Source organism: Chanodichthys erythropterus, chromosome 13 (genome assembly GCF_024489055.1).
Source record: "Chanodichthys erythropterus isolate Z2021 chromosome 13, ASM2448905v1, whole genome shotgun sequence".
NCBI classification, from domain to species: Eukaryota; Metazoa; Chordata; class Actinopteri; order Cypriniformes; family Xenocyprididae; genus Chanodichthys; species Chanodichthys erythropterus.
Genome location: NC_090233.1, coordinates 3,012,171 through 3,031,320, shown reverse-complemented (window position 1 = coordinate 3,031,320; position 19,150 = coordinate 3,012,171). Strand labels below are relative to the sequence as shown.

The 19,150-nt window shown below is 36.3% G+C and overlaps 1 protein-coding gene across 4 annotated transcripts in view; it reads left to right on the top strand.

The window, feature by feature from the left end:
- abr (ABR activator of RhoGEF and GTPase) overlaps positions 1–19,150 on the top strand; it is a 372,538-nt gene that overhangs the window by 216,309 nt on the left and 137,079 nt on the right. For all 4 annotated transcript variants that reach the window (XM_067405883.1, XM_067405885.1, XM_067405884.1 and 1 more), the window contains 6 exons: positions 3,809–3,861; positions 5,617–5,757; positions 7,142–7,263; positions 12,389–12,557; positions 17,218–17,340; positions 17,760–17,835. In XM_067405883.1, coding sequence (XP_067261984.1) covers positions 3,809–3,861; positions 5,617–5,757; positions 7,142–7,263; positions 12,389–12,557; positions 17,218–17,340; positions 17,760–17,835 — 684 coding nt within the window. The remainder of the gene's footprint in view (positions 1–3,808; positions 3,862–5,616; positions 5,758–7,141; positions 7,264–12,388; positions 12,558–17,217; positions 17,341–17,759; positions 17,836–19,150) is intronic.

The window sequence follows — 19,150 nt, the reverse complement described above, 5'->3', positions numbered from 1 at the left end:
TTAAACAAACAAACCACAGTCCGAATATAATGTCAGTTGTTCAAGCTGCTTATGACATTTGTAATACAACCATCATAAACAAAGTCTTACTCCAAACCCGCCAGGCCCGACTGTCCTAATGACTGAATGAGAAATTACTCTCATTAATATACTGAAAGAATGGACTCCACAACTTCTAAAACTTATTTGAAATTCCCTTGAGGGAAAATTGTGTCTTTTCTAACTTAATAAAATAAAAAAAATAAACATCTGATAGCCAATGAGAATGTGAAGGGGGTATTTTGGACTTCCAATTCATCAATATTAGTCTCCTAGCCAGCAGAGTGATAAAAGCAATTGCATCTTCTTTAAGAGTAGACAAGGATGGTACTGCAGGGCAAACTCCAAACAAAGTAGTGACAGCATTCGGTTCAATTCTTTCCCTTGTAATAATAAATGATAATTTTTCAAAAATATTGGTCCAGTAATTATAAAGTGAAGGGCAAAGCCAAAATATGAATAAGGTTTGCTGGAGTTTGACAGCATGCTGGAGAAACACCTTTATACATCTTTGCCAATCTAACTTTTAAATATAGATGATCTATGTACCCTGTTGAGGATCCTTTCCCAAAGTTCCGCTGATATTTCCTGCCCCACATCTTCTTGCCAGAGAGCCCTAATATTTTCTATAGACTCCGGACAAAGACTATGAATTTGAATGTACATTTGTGAGATTAGACCTTTTATTGTACAAATGTACAGTGAAAAAAAAAACTATTCATTAATATATTTTCTGTCTAATTTAAGTGTTACTTTCCATAAAAGTGTGGTTATTTTATTTTATTGGCTAGTTTTTATTAATTCTATAACATTAAAATGATTACATTTCATTGAAAAGTCTAATATTAATACAATTATACAAAAAAAGCTAATTTAAAATAACAAATAAATAATTTTCTTTAAATTATTTTTATCATTTTTGGTTTCAGTTTTAAGCCAAGTGCATCCAGATGTTTCGGTTTCAGCCCAGAATTTTCATTTCGGTGCATCCCTAGTACACACTGTTGTAATCATAAAGATTTGTGGTGTGCAATATTACAGACATCAGCAAAAAATAAATTTTGTTTGTTAATTTCGTGTTTTGCTTCACTTTTTGTTTTGTCAATTTATTTTATTTATTTATTTTACTTATTTATTTTTTTACTTCAGTATAAGGTTATATTTATTTTAAGACTTTTTGGAGGATGTAAGTGTGATCATGCTAATTAATAAATTATCATGGTCATTGTCAGATAGTTAAAGGTCATTAAACAGTTCTCCTCTGCATTCAACTTATAGAGTCAGTCCTACTTTAATTATGTCAGTGTGAGACATAATTACTAATGACTAATGTCAAATCTTATTTTCTGAGTCCTTGAATTGGCTTTTTATGCTTTATGCACATCTAATGACTTCTGCCACTGTGAGCAACCTGCTTTATCCAGTTATATCATACTCTCTGTCAGGCACTAGCTGATGTGACAGAATTCCTCAAACATTCTTTTTTTTAAATTATTATTTAGCAAAGCATAAGAACTGACTATAATTTGTCTTGTGTGACCATGTATCAAATTGTATTATCCCACAGATTTTTTTTATTTTTTGCAATATTTGTTTTCCTCTTCTAGAGCTAAATTTATAGACTCATTACAGTGACATTTCGATTAAATCATCTCCCAGTGACACTCCACTTGCAGCGCTTTGTGATCATCCACACGTGGGTGGTTCGAGAAAATATGGAAAAGAGGAAAAAAGTTTTACTGAGTTAAAGCTTTGAAGTCTGACTCAGAAATTCAGTTCCCTCATTTATGACATTTTCATCTAAATTGGAACCGTACGTTGTGTTAAATAGAAAGCCTCCATTCTGCTTTATACAGTAGTAGTCAAAAGTGATGTCCAGCCTAGGAAAATTGACATCTTCATTGTCAAGAGAGAACCAACAAAATATTAATAGCTTATGCATGTGGTGTATGCTTTTTCCTGTGAGCTTTTTGTTTTTCTATGCTTTTTTTGCATAGTAAAATAAAATCTTCCATCATATTTAGAATATTTAAAAAAATATAAAATATTGTCCTCATATTTTGATGGTTTAATTGAACGTGTAGGGTCATTAAAACAAATATCTCCTCCGGACATCACTTTTGTACATCACTACTGTATATATATTTTTTTTATATACTCAAACAGTCTATTTAAATGTATATAAGATGTAAGATTTATTGTCTGTGGCCATAAATGGAAAGTCCTTGTAATGGTATGTATTTCCAGTCCTCTTTTCCTCAATCCAGCGAAATTTTATGGGAAATCATTAGCTCTGTCGATCTAGAGGGGTTTATTCTGGGACTGAAGGGCATCTTGAACTCAAATTAGTATGCAAGCATCTGTGCTGAGATTTGCTTTAAGGTTGTGATTGGATGGCACAACCTGTATAGAGACTGTCATGGACTATGTTTAAATATTTTTTAAATACCCTCTCGGGTTCTCTTTGATTTTGAAAGTGATGTTGTGTATTCATTTATGATAACCAGAACGAGCTCTCATGCACACCTACCCACACACGTCTACCCAGAACACCCTTCCAACCACCCAACCATTGTTGCAGTTTTACATGAATAAGCACCACTCACATTTTATTCAGAAAATTATATGGTCCATTCAGCAAAAGTCCACAGATTTTGCCACGAAATCACCATAGAAAATGCTGATAAAGGTCTGGAAACAGTAATGCAAATGAACATGAAAGTGAACATTGGTTACTTAATTGATAAATGACACTGTAGTTTTCCCTTATAAATCTACTAGTACACCTCACTTTTCTCTTCCTCCTTAAACATTTCTATCACCACTCTCTCTCCAAAGTACTCCATTATCCTTTGCAGAGGCACATGGGAAATACGCTCTGTCAGTGAGCTTTGTTCTTTTGCGATGTGATATATAATCTATAATTAGATGAGTTGAATGTGAGTGAGTACGGACTGGTGGAAATTGTCGTCCATTAGAATGAAAGACAGCAGGACCACCACAGGAACCCATCATAACCCTGTCAGAAGATGAAGATGTGAGTGCAGAGGAGAATGTGGAGAGGTCTCCCACTAGTGCTGTCAAAGAAATGAGAGACAAATCTCTTTCCTGAACATTGCTCACAGGAGACCCTTATCGGAGTCTGTATGTCAGTATACTTTTAAGTTTAACAGTACCCCTTGTAGGTACCTGGTACTTCTTGAAATGTTTTTAAGTTGCAAAGCAATATTATATTGATTATTTTTTCATATAAAAAAATCAAATCCTCTCATTAAAGTTTGCAAATCTTCCTTTGGCTTGCATTGAATGTTTGTGAACAGTGATTGTGGTGTATTTTGCATAATAAATAATTTGCTGCTGCCTCCCTCTTCCTCTATGTTTAACATCTTTTTGAATATTGGATTGTGATTTATCTTGTCTTGCATCTAATTAACCAGAAAACTGCATTTACAATGTTGCATTATGTGTTCATTCTCATACACCACAGGCAGAGAATGGAAAATTCTTTATAGTTGATTGCTGATAGTTTTCTTTGTGCAGTGCTCAGAGGTGCTGCTATTATCCCTAGTATCTGGCTGCTCAGTCAGCTGTGTAATAGTTTGGGAAAGGGTATTTCTTCATTGTTTTTTCTCTTCGGGTGTGTTTGGCATTTGGAGAATTTTTATGATTGAAAGTATGAGTGTTTTGTGAGTTCAGATCTTATACATCTTATAATATTCCATAACTTATGATCACTCTCTAATTCATTCTTTAATTTTTGTCTTTGCAGCTCTGCTCTACAAGCCTATTGACCGTGTCACTCGCAGCACTCTTGTCCTGCATGTGAGTTGCTCTCTTTCGAAAATATAAATACCTATTAATTGCATATGATTCGATTTAAAATTGTAAGGCCACCTTTACTATGGCAAACGCACTGGCTTTTTTTTCTGCAATCACACATGTGCACACACAAAAACGCTCAGATCCAATCAGCTGTGACTTTAGGCCTGCCATTAATTTAAGCATGACAGAGCTTGCAGTGTTTCTAATAAACTTCTTTTTGTACTGTGTAAGAGAGTCTTATAGTTTAACCAGGTAAATATGAGTTCACTTTCATTGTAAATTTTGTAGAGATTTTAACTGCAGTCAATTAGAAAGAATGTGCACTTTTGATTTGTTACCTTAAATTGTCTTTACATGTTCTGAGCATTTGCATATTGTCTGTGATGACCTTTTGCTGTTGTGGTGTTTATCTGGAACCTGTAATTAAGGATTAGTCCACTTTCAAATAAAATTTTCCTGATAATTTACACACCCCCATTTCATCCAAGATATTCTTGTATTTCTTTCTTCAGTCAAAAAGAATTTAAGGTTTTTGATGAAAACATTCCAGGATTATTCAGTTTCAGTGCAGCTTCAAAGGGCTTTAAACAATACCAGATGAGGAATAAGGGTCTTATCTAGCGAAATGATCGGTCATTTTCTAAAAAAAAATACAAATGTATATGCTTTATAAACACAAATGATCACCTTGCAAGTGCTTCCGCTTTCTGCATTCTTCAAAAAGCTTACGCTGTATGTCCTACGCCTTCCCTATTCAGCTTACGGAACGAACGCAGCGCCAGTTCTGTTTTTTCTGTAAGTAGAATATGGAAGGCTTAAGACATACAGCATAAGCTTTTTGAAGAATACAGAAAGCAGAATGGTGGAAGCACATGCAAAGCGACCATTTGTGTTTATAAATCATATACAGTTGTATTTTTTTTAAAGAAAATGACCGATTGCTTCGTAGATAAAACCCTTATTCCTCGTCTGGTATCGTTTAAAGCCCTTTAAAGCTGCACTAAAAGTAATTTTGGCCTTCAACCGTTTGGAGACCATTGAAGTCCACTATAAGGAGAATAATCCTGCAATGTTTTCATCAAAAACCTTAATTTCTTTTCAACTGAAGAAAGAGAGACATGAACATCTTGGATGACATGGGGGTGAGTAAATTATCAGGAAAGTGTGCCATAACAAGACATTCTAACACTACTAAATTCTACTGTTTAAAGATCATTTTATACATTAATTTACCAGTATCAACATGTCAGACCTGCTTTTTATCATGGGTCTTAAGGCCATTACAATGATCTTAAGGCCATTATAACCTATAACCCAAGAATCCTGTAAAAAAATGTATCATGGTTTATATAAAAAAATATTAAGTAGAACAACTGTTTTCTTCATTGATGGTAATAAAAAAATATTTCTTGAACAGCAAATCAGCATATTAGAATTATTTCTGAAGGATCATTGTGACACTGAAAACTGGAGTAATGGCTGCTGAAAATTCAGCTTTGCCATCACAGGCATAAATTAAATTGCCATAATTTTTTACTGTATTACTGTTCTTGCTATATTTTTTGATCAAATAAATGTAGTCTTGAGGTGCAGAAGAGACTTCTTTCAAAAACATTTTAAAAGTCTTACAAACCCCAAACGTTTGAACTGTAGTGTAGGTTTATAACTTTTTCATTTTTATTTTATTTTTTGTGGAATTATCACTTTAAGAATACACATAAAACTGTATGTTGTCTTTTTGTTTTATTATTTCAGGACTTGTTGAAACACACCCCTAAGGATCATCCAGACTTCCCATTACTGCAGGATGCTCTGAGAATATCCCAGAACTTCCTGTCCAGCATCAATGAAGAGATTGACCCACGCAGGACTGCCGTGACCACACCCAAGGGAGAGGTGTGCGACTTTGTGTGTTTGTGCAACTTTGTGTGACAGGAAAGAGTATGAAGTATACTGTATTTTTCATATACAGTCCTTTACTGTAAGTAATTCTTTAAGGCAGGTGAGGAATCAGTGCCTTTATAAGTGTGTTTTCACAGCTACTTTATTAAAAGCATTTTGATTCTTCTTCTGGTATGTTTCCTTTCTTAGTTTTGGCTTGTGTGGGCAGTCCACAGCAAAAAATCAGACCAAGACCTTCTTAGTACCTGACTAATCAATTATTCAAAGAAATAATCATAAGATGAGTCAGTTATGAAATTAATCAGAAGTTGCAGCCTTTCAGCATGGTATGATGCATAGTTGGTGGAATTAACTAGCTAATTACGACTGCTTCCCGAAACTGTAGTAACTTTGTCACATATCTGTCATTTGAACCACGTTGGTTCGGCAATATAGAACTGTCTTTAATGACGTCATGCAGGTGATGGAGATAAATACTGTTAATTAACAGGAACTGACATGCATACATACACTTTATATCCGTATTGGTCAGTAAGCAGCGTTATACACAATATACTTTCTCTGCAATTCTGCTGTAAAAAAAAAACATGAACATGACATCTGTCTCCAGATATCTTCTTAAGCAAAACAATCTTAAATGCCACAGCCTACCTAAGTATTGTTGCTGACCATGTCCATCCCTTTATAACCACAGTATACCCATCTGATAGCTACTACCAGCAGGATAATGCACCATGTCACAAAGCTCAGATCATTTTAAACTGGTTTCCCTTTACTCAAATGGCCTCCACAGTCACTAGATTTCAATCCAATAGAGCACATATAGGATGTGGTGGAATGGGAGATTTGCATCATGGGTGTGTAGCCGACAAATTTGCTGCAACTGCGTGATGCTATCATTTCAATATAGACCAAAATCTCAGAGGAATTTTCACCTTGTTGAATCTTTGCCACAAATAATTCAGGCAGTTCTGAATAGAATGATCTATTTAAGTCCACATATCATACTAACAGGACACTGTTCTTATAACCACAGGTCAAGAGCTGTAGTTCCACCCACATAACTTTTAATGTTCTTTGAAACTATTCATTGGAACTATGTTTTCTGGAAAAACTGAATCATTTAATTGTAAAGAACTTGCAACCATTGTCAGCCATGTCAACCAACAATGCTTGTAGGAAACATAACCCTAACCAATAAGACACTCGAAACGTAAATGTAGGGAGGTGGAGAGAAACTTTGTATACTATATAACTATATAAAAGCATACTGTTTAAGTGCCAACCAGATTACTGCTACTGGATTAATATTTTTGTATGTATAACATGATATTGTATAGAAACATTATATCAATATTTAATTTTTTAAATATCACAGGCTCGCCAGCTGGTGAAGGATGGCTTCCTGGTGGAGGTGTCGGAGGGGACGCGTAAACTTCGTCATGTCTTCCTCTTCACAGACCTTCTGCTCTGTGCCAAGATGAAAAAGACAGCAGTTGGGTATGAACATGGACACTTATACACTGAAAACAAATTAGTGTAGGATTCACTTTGAATTTTCACTCAAAAAAATGCTCATAAATTTCACAAAATAATTACAAAAAAATGGAAAGTAACACATTGAATTAAACATTACATTTTGAAGTAGAAAAACTGAAATTGTATTTTATTGTAAAATCTAATTCAATAATCTTTGTTTTATTTACAACTTTGAAACAACATTTTTACAAAACCACAAAACCACTTTCTCTCTCAGTTATGTATTACCCACCCATGCATACATCATACTACAGGCTGTTGTGTGTTTGGTGCCCATAGATTAAATCAAAGTGTTTTGATTTATAAAGGGTCAATAAAATTTGTCACTGTTTTTTTTTTTTGTTTTGTTTTTTTGTTTTTTGTCATGGTTATGTTGCCAAAGACACTGTAATATTGATTGATAGCTGTTGTTACCCTGGTGCAGCTACAGCCTTCCCAGACTAACACGCATACGTAATGTAATGTACCTTTAGGTCATTTATTAGCTCAATTTTATTGTTAAAGGGAATAAGAATTGAATCAACTGTAAATGATTCACTGTAACTGATTCAGAATTAATATTTAACACTTCATCAATTATTCGTCCAGCGAAAATTGAGGTTAGAGTATTTTACCAATTCTGGATAAAATATTATTCTTTGGTCAACAGTAACAATATTTTATTATGGTTATTGTTATTATAATTATTATATTATTATAAGCAAGAGGTAACCTGATCTTTAAGTCTAAGGCAGTAATTTGACACACAACACAAGAAACTCGTATATGTGAAAATCAAAACAAGATTTATTGACTACTTCTAATGATTACAGGAAACTAAGGCTAAACAGACACACACACACACACATACATACATGCACACACATTCGCGGAGTTGATGAGTTATGAAAAGTCCCAAGTTCAGTGCTAACTTAACTTATAACCTGAGGAAAAATCACAAAAGCAGAGTTTTGGCTTGATTCTTTAGGTTTAAAAGGAGTTTCACCAGTTTCCAGCAAGAGAGAGAGAAGTTTGCTTGTACCTGCGTTTGCTCTGACAGCTGAGGTAGTCGGGTTGTTCCGTGATTCGTGTACAGAGGAGTCCCGTTCTGGATTGGCTGTCTTTCAGGTGACGTCTTCTCGGGAAAGCCCTGTGGGTGGCGCGGAAGCTTTGAAGGATGTTGCTGTTCTGATCTGAGCGTCTGGCTTGAGCGGCTCTCTTCTTGGGAGACTTTGGTCAGATATTTCAGATATTTTTTTGGAGTCTGGATGTGACTGCTGTTGATCAGCGGCGTGGCTCGTAGTTGAAATCGGCGGCTGTTAGATGGAAAATCAGCCCCGATAAAGGATCTTCTCAACTTCTTCTTTTCAGCATGACCCAAGCAACTTTTCAGCCGTGGTCAAAGTATTTCTGACCGACTTCTGACTTCCAGCTTCTGACTTCTGACTCTGAGCTTATTTCATATTTCTCAACTGACTGACGTTAGCTTGTTCGGACAGCATAGTTTTAAAGGAGCAATTCTGGCTCCATCCTTCAGATGCGATCCTCCAATGAGACGTTGCTACGGAGATTAGACACGCCTCGTCTATTGTCTATTGATCACATCGCGTGATATCTGCAGAACATTCTCCTGTTTTATTAACAACTTTATAAAGTTTCTTAATATTTTCCTGATACTGAATTTCAATGTTTCATTCACACAGAATTACAGAGAATTATAAACTCTGTATTTAGAGCTCAAACATGACACACTTCTTACACACATATTACTAGACTGACCTAATTAAAAACAATGATTACAAGAGAAAGAAAATGCATACGGGAATCCAAACATATAATTGGAGCATTGACTCCAACATATTAGTAATCACATCATAGCAAATGTTATCCTGGATATAGTTAATACTTTAAGTAATCGACAATTGTCCCTTTTGAGATTCAAGATTGAGTCCTTAAGCATAGTTTAAACTTTGACCGGAGTCACGAGTGACCGGGTCAGGATGGATTGCTCAAACAAGGGAGGTATAGATAGGACAGATTCGTCTTTAAATCCATTGATGGGTGTTTTCCTGTTCCGTCCGATAATACAAGAGGGTTTTGTGAGAGAATCAATAGATTTAATGTGATCAGATCCACGTGATGGGTTCTGATTAGTTTATTGCTGATGAGCTAAGAAGTCCTTTAGACAGAGTCCTTTGTTAAAAGAAATCACGTCATCACTTCTGTTAAGGCTAGGTTTTTCCTGTCAGGAAATGGATCTTTTGGACCAAATTAAGCTTTGTTCAATCATGCCTCTGGCTGATAAAGCCATTTGGTAACGTCTGTCGAACGGGTCCCTACAGTAACACACACACTATATGTAGGCTGTACCTGCAAGCTGACTTGCCTCACTGCCTTATCAGGCAATGACTTTACTGGCAGTATTTGCGCTCAAAGATACCTCATGAAACTGATTTCAGACAGGCTTCTGAGGCAGAGTTTAATGATCTATAACAAAATAGAGCAAGATTTGGTGATAACTAAGCGAATATAAATGTACAATATAGCTGCAAGCAGCAATTACAGGGCCAAGCACAAAAACAGCACAAGAAGCCAGCCAACATGGCTGTGAGCATCAGACCAAATGCAACCGTGAGAAATTAAAGACCTATTAAGATCATTTAAGGCAAAAGAGCTGAAAAATGATAAAAAATTTGGATTTACTGGTTCATCACTTTCGACCAATAGGTGGCGCTGTGACCAAATTAATGTGGTATGGTCAGAGTGAGGTGACAATGACACTTGCAAAGTTTGGTGTCAATATATCAAAGCATTGCAGAGATACAGCTTCAAGAGTGTGTTTTGCATCATGCCTCAAATTCGTTGCTCCGGTATACGAAAACGATTTGACCCTGATGACCCATACTGAGTTTTGTAAAGATACGCTAATGCGTTCGTAAAATACAGCATTTTAGCACAAAATTCAAAATGGCTGACTGCCAAAATGGCCAATATGGGAAAATTGGATATCATTCGACTCAACATGATGCCCAGAATCTATCAAGACCAAATTTATGATTTTTGGTCAAACCCATCAGAAGTTATAAGCAAAAATAGCCATTTTTCATATTTCCGCACCAGTAGGTGGTGCTGCGCCGAAACACTGTATGATGCCTCAGGTCATGCTTGTGATGACACTTACCAAGCTTGGTTTGAATATGATAAAGCATTGCAGAGATACAGCTTCAAGAGTAATTTTTGCATCATGCCTCAAATTCATTGCTCCGGTATATGAAAACAATTTGACTTATCAACTTGAAATCCATAACTTTTTGTCAGCATGGTCTGAAGATGATACGGTTCAATTTTGGTAAAAATCGGAGCAACGGTCTAGGAGGAGTTCGAAAAAGTAGGTTTTTAAAGAAAAACAATATGGCGGACAGGAAGTTCAGCTGACTATGGCAAATTTGAATGTTCTCAGCATGACCCAAGGAATCTATCGACAAGTTCCATTACAATCGGTCAATATAGTCAAAAGTTATTAGCATTTTTGTAAATGTTGTTATAACTTTTGACCACAAGGTGGCGCAGTGCCGAAACTTCTCAGGCTCCTTCAGGACATCGTGCTGATGACCCATACTGAGTTTCGTAACAATCCGTTCATGCGTTCATAAAATATAGCATTTTAGCACATAATTCAAAATGGCCGACAGCCAAAATGGCTGATCAGGGAAAATTGGATATCAGTCGACTCGGCGTGATTCCCCGAATCCAACGAGATAAAATTTATGATTTTTGGACAAACCCCTCAGAATTTAAAAGCAAAAATAGCCATTTTTCATATCTCCGCACCACTAGGTGGCACTGCGCCGAAACACTGAATGTTGCCTTAGATCATGCTTGTGATGACATGTACCAAGTTTGGTCTCAATACGAAAGCAATGCGGAGATACAGCTTATGTCTATTTTCGCAAGCACTACGTACAATTCGTTCGTGTGTTTTTCGAAAACGGTTTGAGGAATCGACTTGAATTCCATTTTTGTCGGCATGGTCTGAAGATGATCTGGTTCAATTTTCGTGACAATCGGAGTAACGGCCTAGGAGGAGTTTGAAAAGTTTCGGTGCCAAATTTCATAACTTTCCCGCAAGCAGTTCTATGGGCTGTCATAGACTTCAAGAGCGGAAGAAGAAGAAGAAAAGAAAAAAAAAGAATGCCAACGGATACAATAGGTGCCTCCACACCTTCGGTGCTTGGCCCCTAATAAGAGTACGGAACGCTAACAATAACAATAGGTGCCATAAGCACCTTCGGTGCTTGGCCCCTAATTAATGCACAACCTGACCACCAACCGTGACTCTCAGATGCCATATTTAGTTTTTAGCTTAACTGACTCAAAATGGAATGCACAGGATTTTGGGATATCATAGGCAGCCAAGGATACATCTATGCTGCCTTCAATCAGATGAAGGTATCAGGAGTCAGGAAGTGAAGATAATGTTGTATTCAGATGTGCCTTGATGCCTTTCTACCTTGAAATGCATCCTCTATGGTAGCATTTTCAGCTTTCGAACACAGCCATAATCTACTTTGCCTCATATGCTCGGCATTATGGGACATTCAGTTCTGGATTTTGATCTCAGCACTGGCAGAGACTGTAAAGTATTCAGCATGTCAATCAGACTGAATTAAGCAGGAGATTTTTTTAATTGTTTGTTAATCATAATGGTGTACAGATTATATTCTGCTGCAGAGCCATGCTGGGCATCATAATCATCTCACAATGAAAACTCATTATCAAGCATTTCTGCAGTGGAAACACATTTTGATCCCTGAAGTGTGCGTGTGTGTTCCATAGTGAGTGCTTAGATTAATAGGTTACGTCAGTCTCAACAGAGCCATTTCCTGTCAGTACAGGAAGAAAATGACATTGTGATGCATGTGTTTGCGAGCAGGAATGAATTATACATTTAATACACACAAATTATATACTTCATATATAAATATATTAAGGTTGTCAATTTAATTTAGTGTGCTTATTTATAAAAATTAAAGCAATAAAAAATAACATAATAAATCAAGCTTTTATTTGACATTTAAGTATGTTTCTTTCTGTGTGTGCTTGTTAGGAGGCATCAGCAGTATGAGTGTAAATGGTACATCCCTCTGGCTGATGTGAGCTTCCAGACCCTGGATGACTCTGACTCTCTCCCTCATGTCCAGACACTCCCTGAGCATGAGATTGAGGAGATGAAGATCAAGATCTCTTCCATCAAAAGTGAGATCCAGAAAGAGAAGGTACGATATAAAAGAGGACTTATGATAAAAATTAAGCTAAATGTTTGTGGCGCTTGTTAAGACATTGCTTATCCTTAAGGTTGGAAATTTAACAAACCCCTATATATTTGCAGTTCAGTGCATGCATAACTATTTGCATGAATTAACTATTATGTTGATATTCTGATCAAATATTTTTCCAAGCCCATTTTACCTATTGAAAGCCACATCATTCTTAATAATTACTATTAAGATAGTAAATAATCATTAATTTGCAATATGTAATTGTTGATGAGGGCTTAAAGTGAAAAACACCTTATATTTCAACCCCCTATGAACACACTGAAGATCAAGTCACCATTTTTGCTAGTAATTTTTTTTTATATTACTCACCAGACTTTTTACATGGAATGCAAGAACAATGCAAATGGAAAAAATTCTACATAAATATATAAATTTCAAACACTATTATAGTCAAGTAAACAGTCAGTAATAAAATAAGGTCAAATAATCAAACTACAAGCAATATCACCAATAAACACAATAGAAAAGTCACTGTATGACACTTGTTTAGTTTTTCCTTTTTTATTCAAAATATTCACAAACTTGTTAACTATAGTGACTTTGAGCACCCATCGAAAAATATGAGATATTCTCCATTCATTTTAACCATTAAAAAACGACTGCAGCTTTCAAAAGCGTTGTTCTTTTAATTTTTATAGTTCACTTGAGGCAGTTTGGTTATGGACAGTTCGGCCGTGGGCACGAACTGACAGAAACATAAAACGAGGCCTAATATTTGAATGTGATTTGTCGTTTAAATCACGTCAGTTGATCTATATTGCATGAGGGGTTAAACTGTTAAACTCCCAGCCCTATATATATATATATATATATATATATATATATATATATATATATATATATATATATATATATATATATATATATAGGGTCACAAAAAAACAGGCAGAGAAGAGAAGATGCATTAACTGCAAAATACTTTTAAGAGTTTCTGTTTTTTTTGCACTTAATTCTTACTCTCCAGTCTTCATGTATTTCACAACACTTCAGCTTGTGACTATTATTAAGTGGGGGTCATGTTTCCGGATTCTTTACCTTAGCAAAGTTTCTGAGAACCTGACACCTTGTACTTCTGGAAAATGGTGACCCTGGAGACTAAAGGGCTCCTGATGGTTTCACATCTTAATCTTTATCTTATTTCTCGAAGTCTTTTGCAGTCTTTTCTTCTCTACCCGTTTTTTGTGACCTTGCTACCCCTGCTGTGGCAGTTGTGGCCTAATGGTTAGAGAGTCAGACTTGCAACCCACAGGTTCGAGTCTCTGTACTGGCAGAAAATGTAGGTGTGGGGAGTGAATGAACAGGGCTCTCTTCCACTCTCATTACTCATTATTCTCATTACAACTGAGGTGCCCTTGAGCAAGGTGCCCAACCACTCCCTGGGCACCGCAGCAAAAATGTCTGTCAGATGTGTGTTCAGGGTGTGTTTGCGTTCAGTACTCACTGCTGTGTGTGTGCACTTGGATGGGTGAAATTTACAGTAGGTATTAAAATTGATGTGAATTGGTAAAATGTGCTTGAAAAAAAAAATGATCAGAATATCAACTTATCTTATTTATTATTTACCTAATAATTATGCACGCACTGTAGTGGCCAAAAGTGATGTCCGGCCTAGGAAAATTGACATCTTCACCCTCTATTCAAATATTATTTTATATACTATATGCTTGGAGTCAAAGATCCTTCTCAATTGCTTCTTGAAACAGACTTTCTTAGCACTCTTAGTGCTTTTGCCAAAGTAATGTGGATGGTTCGGCACAACACCATGGTTCACCTGCAAAAGCTCATACCTCTCCCAAAACAGTTCACTCATGTGTCAAAACTAAATTTCCTTCTCATTTAAACAGTCAGTGCCCCCAAAATGCTTTGTCCCTTTGGCATTGTGTAAGCAGTGCAAGTCAAAATGTTTCGATGTTTTGTCACTATGGCAGAGGACCATAGTGGAATATCCCTCATGTCCACCTTTTAGTCTTAGTCCAGTCCTTCATTGACAATAGTTACTATACTGTTTTTGGTCTAGCTAACAGAATACAATTGTGTATAAAACTGAAAAAAAGAAATAGGATTTTAGGGTAAGAGTGCCTCCAAGGTTTGACATCACACATTGCACTCATACTGCCAAGGAAATTGTAACCATTATCACTCACACACATAAAGTAACTTCCATATATCAGAATAAAAAGAAAATGTATACAGCATAATATACTGTAATATAAACACACAAACAAAAAATAATGAAAATTATGCAGCCTATAGTGCTGTAAATAAAGCTGGAGTTTCAAAACTAACAGTTCTTCACTGGTCACTCATTTCCTTCCAATGCCATTATTCTCTAAAATAGCGTAAAAAGCGAAAACATCAAATCAGTCATACACTACATTACAGACAATTACATAGGAATGTTCTATGTTTTCCACAAGTTCAATATACTACTGGCCCTGACTCCAGTGGTTCCAAAACTGGGGTACATGTACCCCTATGCAGAGGTACTACAGGGGGTATTTGACAGAAAGGGGAGGGGTAAAATCATCAATGACTAGACTTACTGAAATGTTACAGTAAAACCCACCATATTAGATAGATTTACATTGGAGGCACTAATTGCAGCTCTTTGACCCTTTTTCTAATTGTATGTTATATTCTTCAAAATAAGGATTATAATGATAATTGCATCATACAGTAAGCTGCAGTTTTTAGGCAAAATGTTAAAGTCAGATAAATCAAATACTTTCATACCTGGATTAGCTGGATACACAAATCAGGTAAAGTGGGTACTGAATTCAAAAAAGTTTGGAAAAAACTGCTTAATTGTAAAAAAGTTATAATGATCGACAACCAGTAACTGACTTACATGTTACATGTTAGTCAAGTTCTATTTTCACCTGACTGTCAGTTGCTGTAATAAATTTATCAAATGTTCCAAGGATTCATATATGGTATTCATGGTATTATGTTCTTGACTAATTTTGACAATTGAACAGACTATTGTGCATGTGATGACTTATACAATGAAATGACGCTGACATGTTTTGGAGCGAACAACCATTAGGCTGAGAATCAACAATCAGTTTAGATCAACAAGATCTATTCACTTGGAAATTGTGCTAAATGTAGGCTACCTGTACTTAATCATTTGCAAAGATGTACTAAGACATTGAGACATGTACTTAGACATTTGCAATTTGATTAAATGAATGAGAAAATCAGTTCTGTTGTGAACAATTGCCAAGTGGTTTGGAGATTTGTTCATGTTGTTTTGAGAATGTAATTTCTGTTTCAAGAAATGAGCCAAACCAATGGAGAAAAACTGTAATGAGAAAGTGGATTTTTTTTTTTTTTTTAAACTGATATAGCCAAAGCAGGTCACCGTGATGGTACAGCTCATACTTTAAATTGATTTTAGACCACCCACTTCCATTGTTTAGCCGAGGTCACCACAGGACAGCAAGGCAATGCCTCACATGCAGAGGAAAGATGACACCCAGACTCTTAGCCTAGGTAACATGGCTGACTCCACAATGTAAACGGGTTTGTTTATGCTAGCTGACATTGAGAGAATTCCCCTCTGAGAGCGCCCACTTCTGGGGATTGTTGGATCTTCTCTTCTGGGATTTCCTTCTGTTCAGAGCAATTACTGCACCACAGAGTCAAGTAGCCCATTACATTGTGTCAAGATTCCAAATTTGTTCACTTTCATTCACTCCTTCAAGTGGAATATATTTGTAGACTAATGTAGGAAATAGTGAATGAGGTTAAAGGGGGCGATTTCAAACACAGCCTTGTGTTCGAGCGGCGCTTTGTAGGCAGATTGGTGTATGACATCAAATTATAGATCGAGAGATTTGAAAGCATACAGAGCGGTCTGCTCTCTAATCTTTCTTGTTGTATTTTGATGTCATACGGTCTGCACTGTGCCACTTGAAGTTAAACACACCTAGTGACTTGCCGCCACCTATTGGCGGTTTTAATTTCATTTTTTTTTTATTAAATTTTTAAAACATTAAAACATAAATTTATATTTCTCTATTAAATTTTTTATGCAGTTGTAATTGTATAATTGCATTCATGCCACCACTACATTACATTTAACAAGGGAAAAAAAGGCTCCTGAAAATCAATTTAAGGGGGCAAATATCAGCCTTAATGGGAAAGTTAATTTCTGTCACTGCCCTGTAGGTGATATCACATATAAATTAATTAATGTTTATGCATCACACTTGTAAATGTACTTTTTTTTTTTACAGTTTTTTTCTTGCTTGGTTTGTGTGCACTGCTACTTTACTAAAGACTTGATCAAAGGGACTTAAGCGGGGGATTTTAATCTGTACCGATTACTTGTGAAACTATTGGTTTCTTCATTAGCTCAGTTCTGAGAGTAATAAGATGGAAAAATAGGGCTAAATCAGAGCAGGAAGTTTCTCCAATTGAATTGCAGATTACTGATTACAGTGATGATCGCTGATGAGGTGATGAGATGATCGCATGCTGACTGCTGAGTGTTATCTGAGAATCTAGAAAACACATTGAAACATCTCAGTTATATTTTGCTTGTAAGTGCATGTTTAATGTTCTAATATCAGATTGATTTGTATGTAAACAGAAAGCACAGAAGGGTCAGAGTCGTAATGTGGATCGTCTTAGGAAGAAGATGAATGAGCAGGAGTCGTGTCTGCTATTACACTCCCCCACCATCCCATTCCGCATCCACAACAAACACGGCAAGGTACCACATCGCACAACAGTCTGATTTACAACACTGTTTTTTGTGAGAAGATAGTGTGATGTTTATTTGACATGATCTTTCAGATATTCTATCTCTTTAACACTTGATGTTACACATGACACATGAATGTTTTCCACTAAATGTTGTGCTTCTGCTGTTTATAGCTTTCCAGTAGGGGGAGCCATTGTTATTTTTTAAAGCAGAGGTCTTCAACCCTGCTCTTGGGGACCCACTGTCCTGCAGAGTTTAGCTCCGCCCTAATCAAACACACCTGGACCAGCTAATTAAACTTCAGGATTGCTTGAAAATACACATGTAGACATGATGAAGCAGGTTGGAAATAAACTTTGCAGGATAGTGGGTCCTAAGAGCAGGGTTGAAGACCTATGCTTTAACTCACTGTCTCTTTCTCTCTCCAGAACCACCTGTTCCTGTTGTCCTCAGATTATGAGAGGTCAGAATGGAGGGAAAGCATTCAGAAACTGCTGAAGAAAGGTCAGATGACTTGTTATATTACAAAAAGATCAGATTATTCTCCCATACAATATCAAATCATCTATTACAAAATGACACAATCCATCCTTCCTACATTTTGCAATGTTTGGAGCAAAATGATAATTCAAATTCAGTAATATAATTCACATTTGCTATTTCCTGCACTACATTTAACCTATAATTTAAATATATTTTAACGTTTTACAAGTTGCAAAATTAATAAGAAAATGTATTACAGAAATTGTTTAACATGTTCAAGCAAAAATGGTAGCAAAATTATCTTTTAAATGTTATTTTTCTTAATTGCATTTACACTCACAGTTAAGACACTTGCGATTACATTTTCATTAAATGTCCCATAATGAATGTAGCAAAATGCAGTGTGGATTTGAAAATGCATTCCGAACCAATCAGGTCCCCGCCCTGTCAATCATTGCGACAAGGCGGGCCAGGTGATGGAAACATGGCGGCAGCAGAGATATTAAGAGTGAGGCATTTATAGGCAAATGAAGTGGAGTAAGAACAGAGAGATGTCAATGTTCCTGGAGATTATGCGCTTCCGTCATAGAGCCATTACATAATTAGAACCATAGATATGTATGGTTAGAACGCTTCACAGAAAATGTGCCTGGCGCGAGTGCACCTGATTGTGAGTGGGGTGACGTTGAAGTGCTGAAAAGTGGCGCCGCAAATGAGCGGTGCTTTGCAGCAGGTTGCTTTACTCATAGAAATAATCTTAGACATGCTGTCCGTGATTATTGTTTGCTCTATCAGTATGGTTATATGTTTTTCTCTTTTTATTGTTCTGGTTGTGGTTTAGAGAAGAAAGTAGAATGCGCACATCCCAGTACAACTTAGAGCAGGTGCTCGATCATCAGAACCACTTGAATGTCAACAAACAAAAATCGGCACACTGCCACTGCTGCTCTCAAAATGTATTAAAAAGACAAACGAACTGGTTGTTGTTTATGCATCAATTATGTGAAGTCCATCTGGATGCTAATGAGTGTTATTTATAATAATTTCTATTCCCAAAAATAACTCTGATGTTTAAACCCCTCTTTCAAATGCTAGAAAGCACCCCGCCCATACCATGTCTAATGCTCCTAAAATTCACTCTGGTGATGTCTAAATTTCTCTTGGACAGCTACACAGAGTAGGGTAATTCTTCTGGGTCACAGGCACAGCAACGATATGGTCAGATATGGTCAGCAGCAATCAGGTATGATGTGAGGTTTAAATGATGCTCAATTGGTACTAAAGGGACCAAACTGTGCCAATAAAATATTCAACACACCACCAGCACCTGTTCACA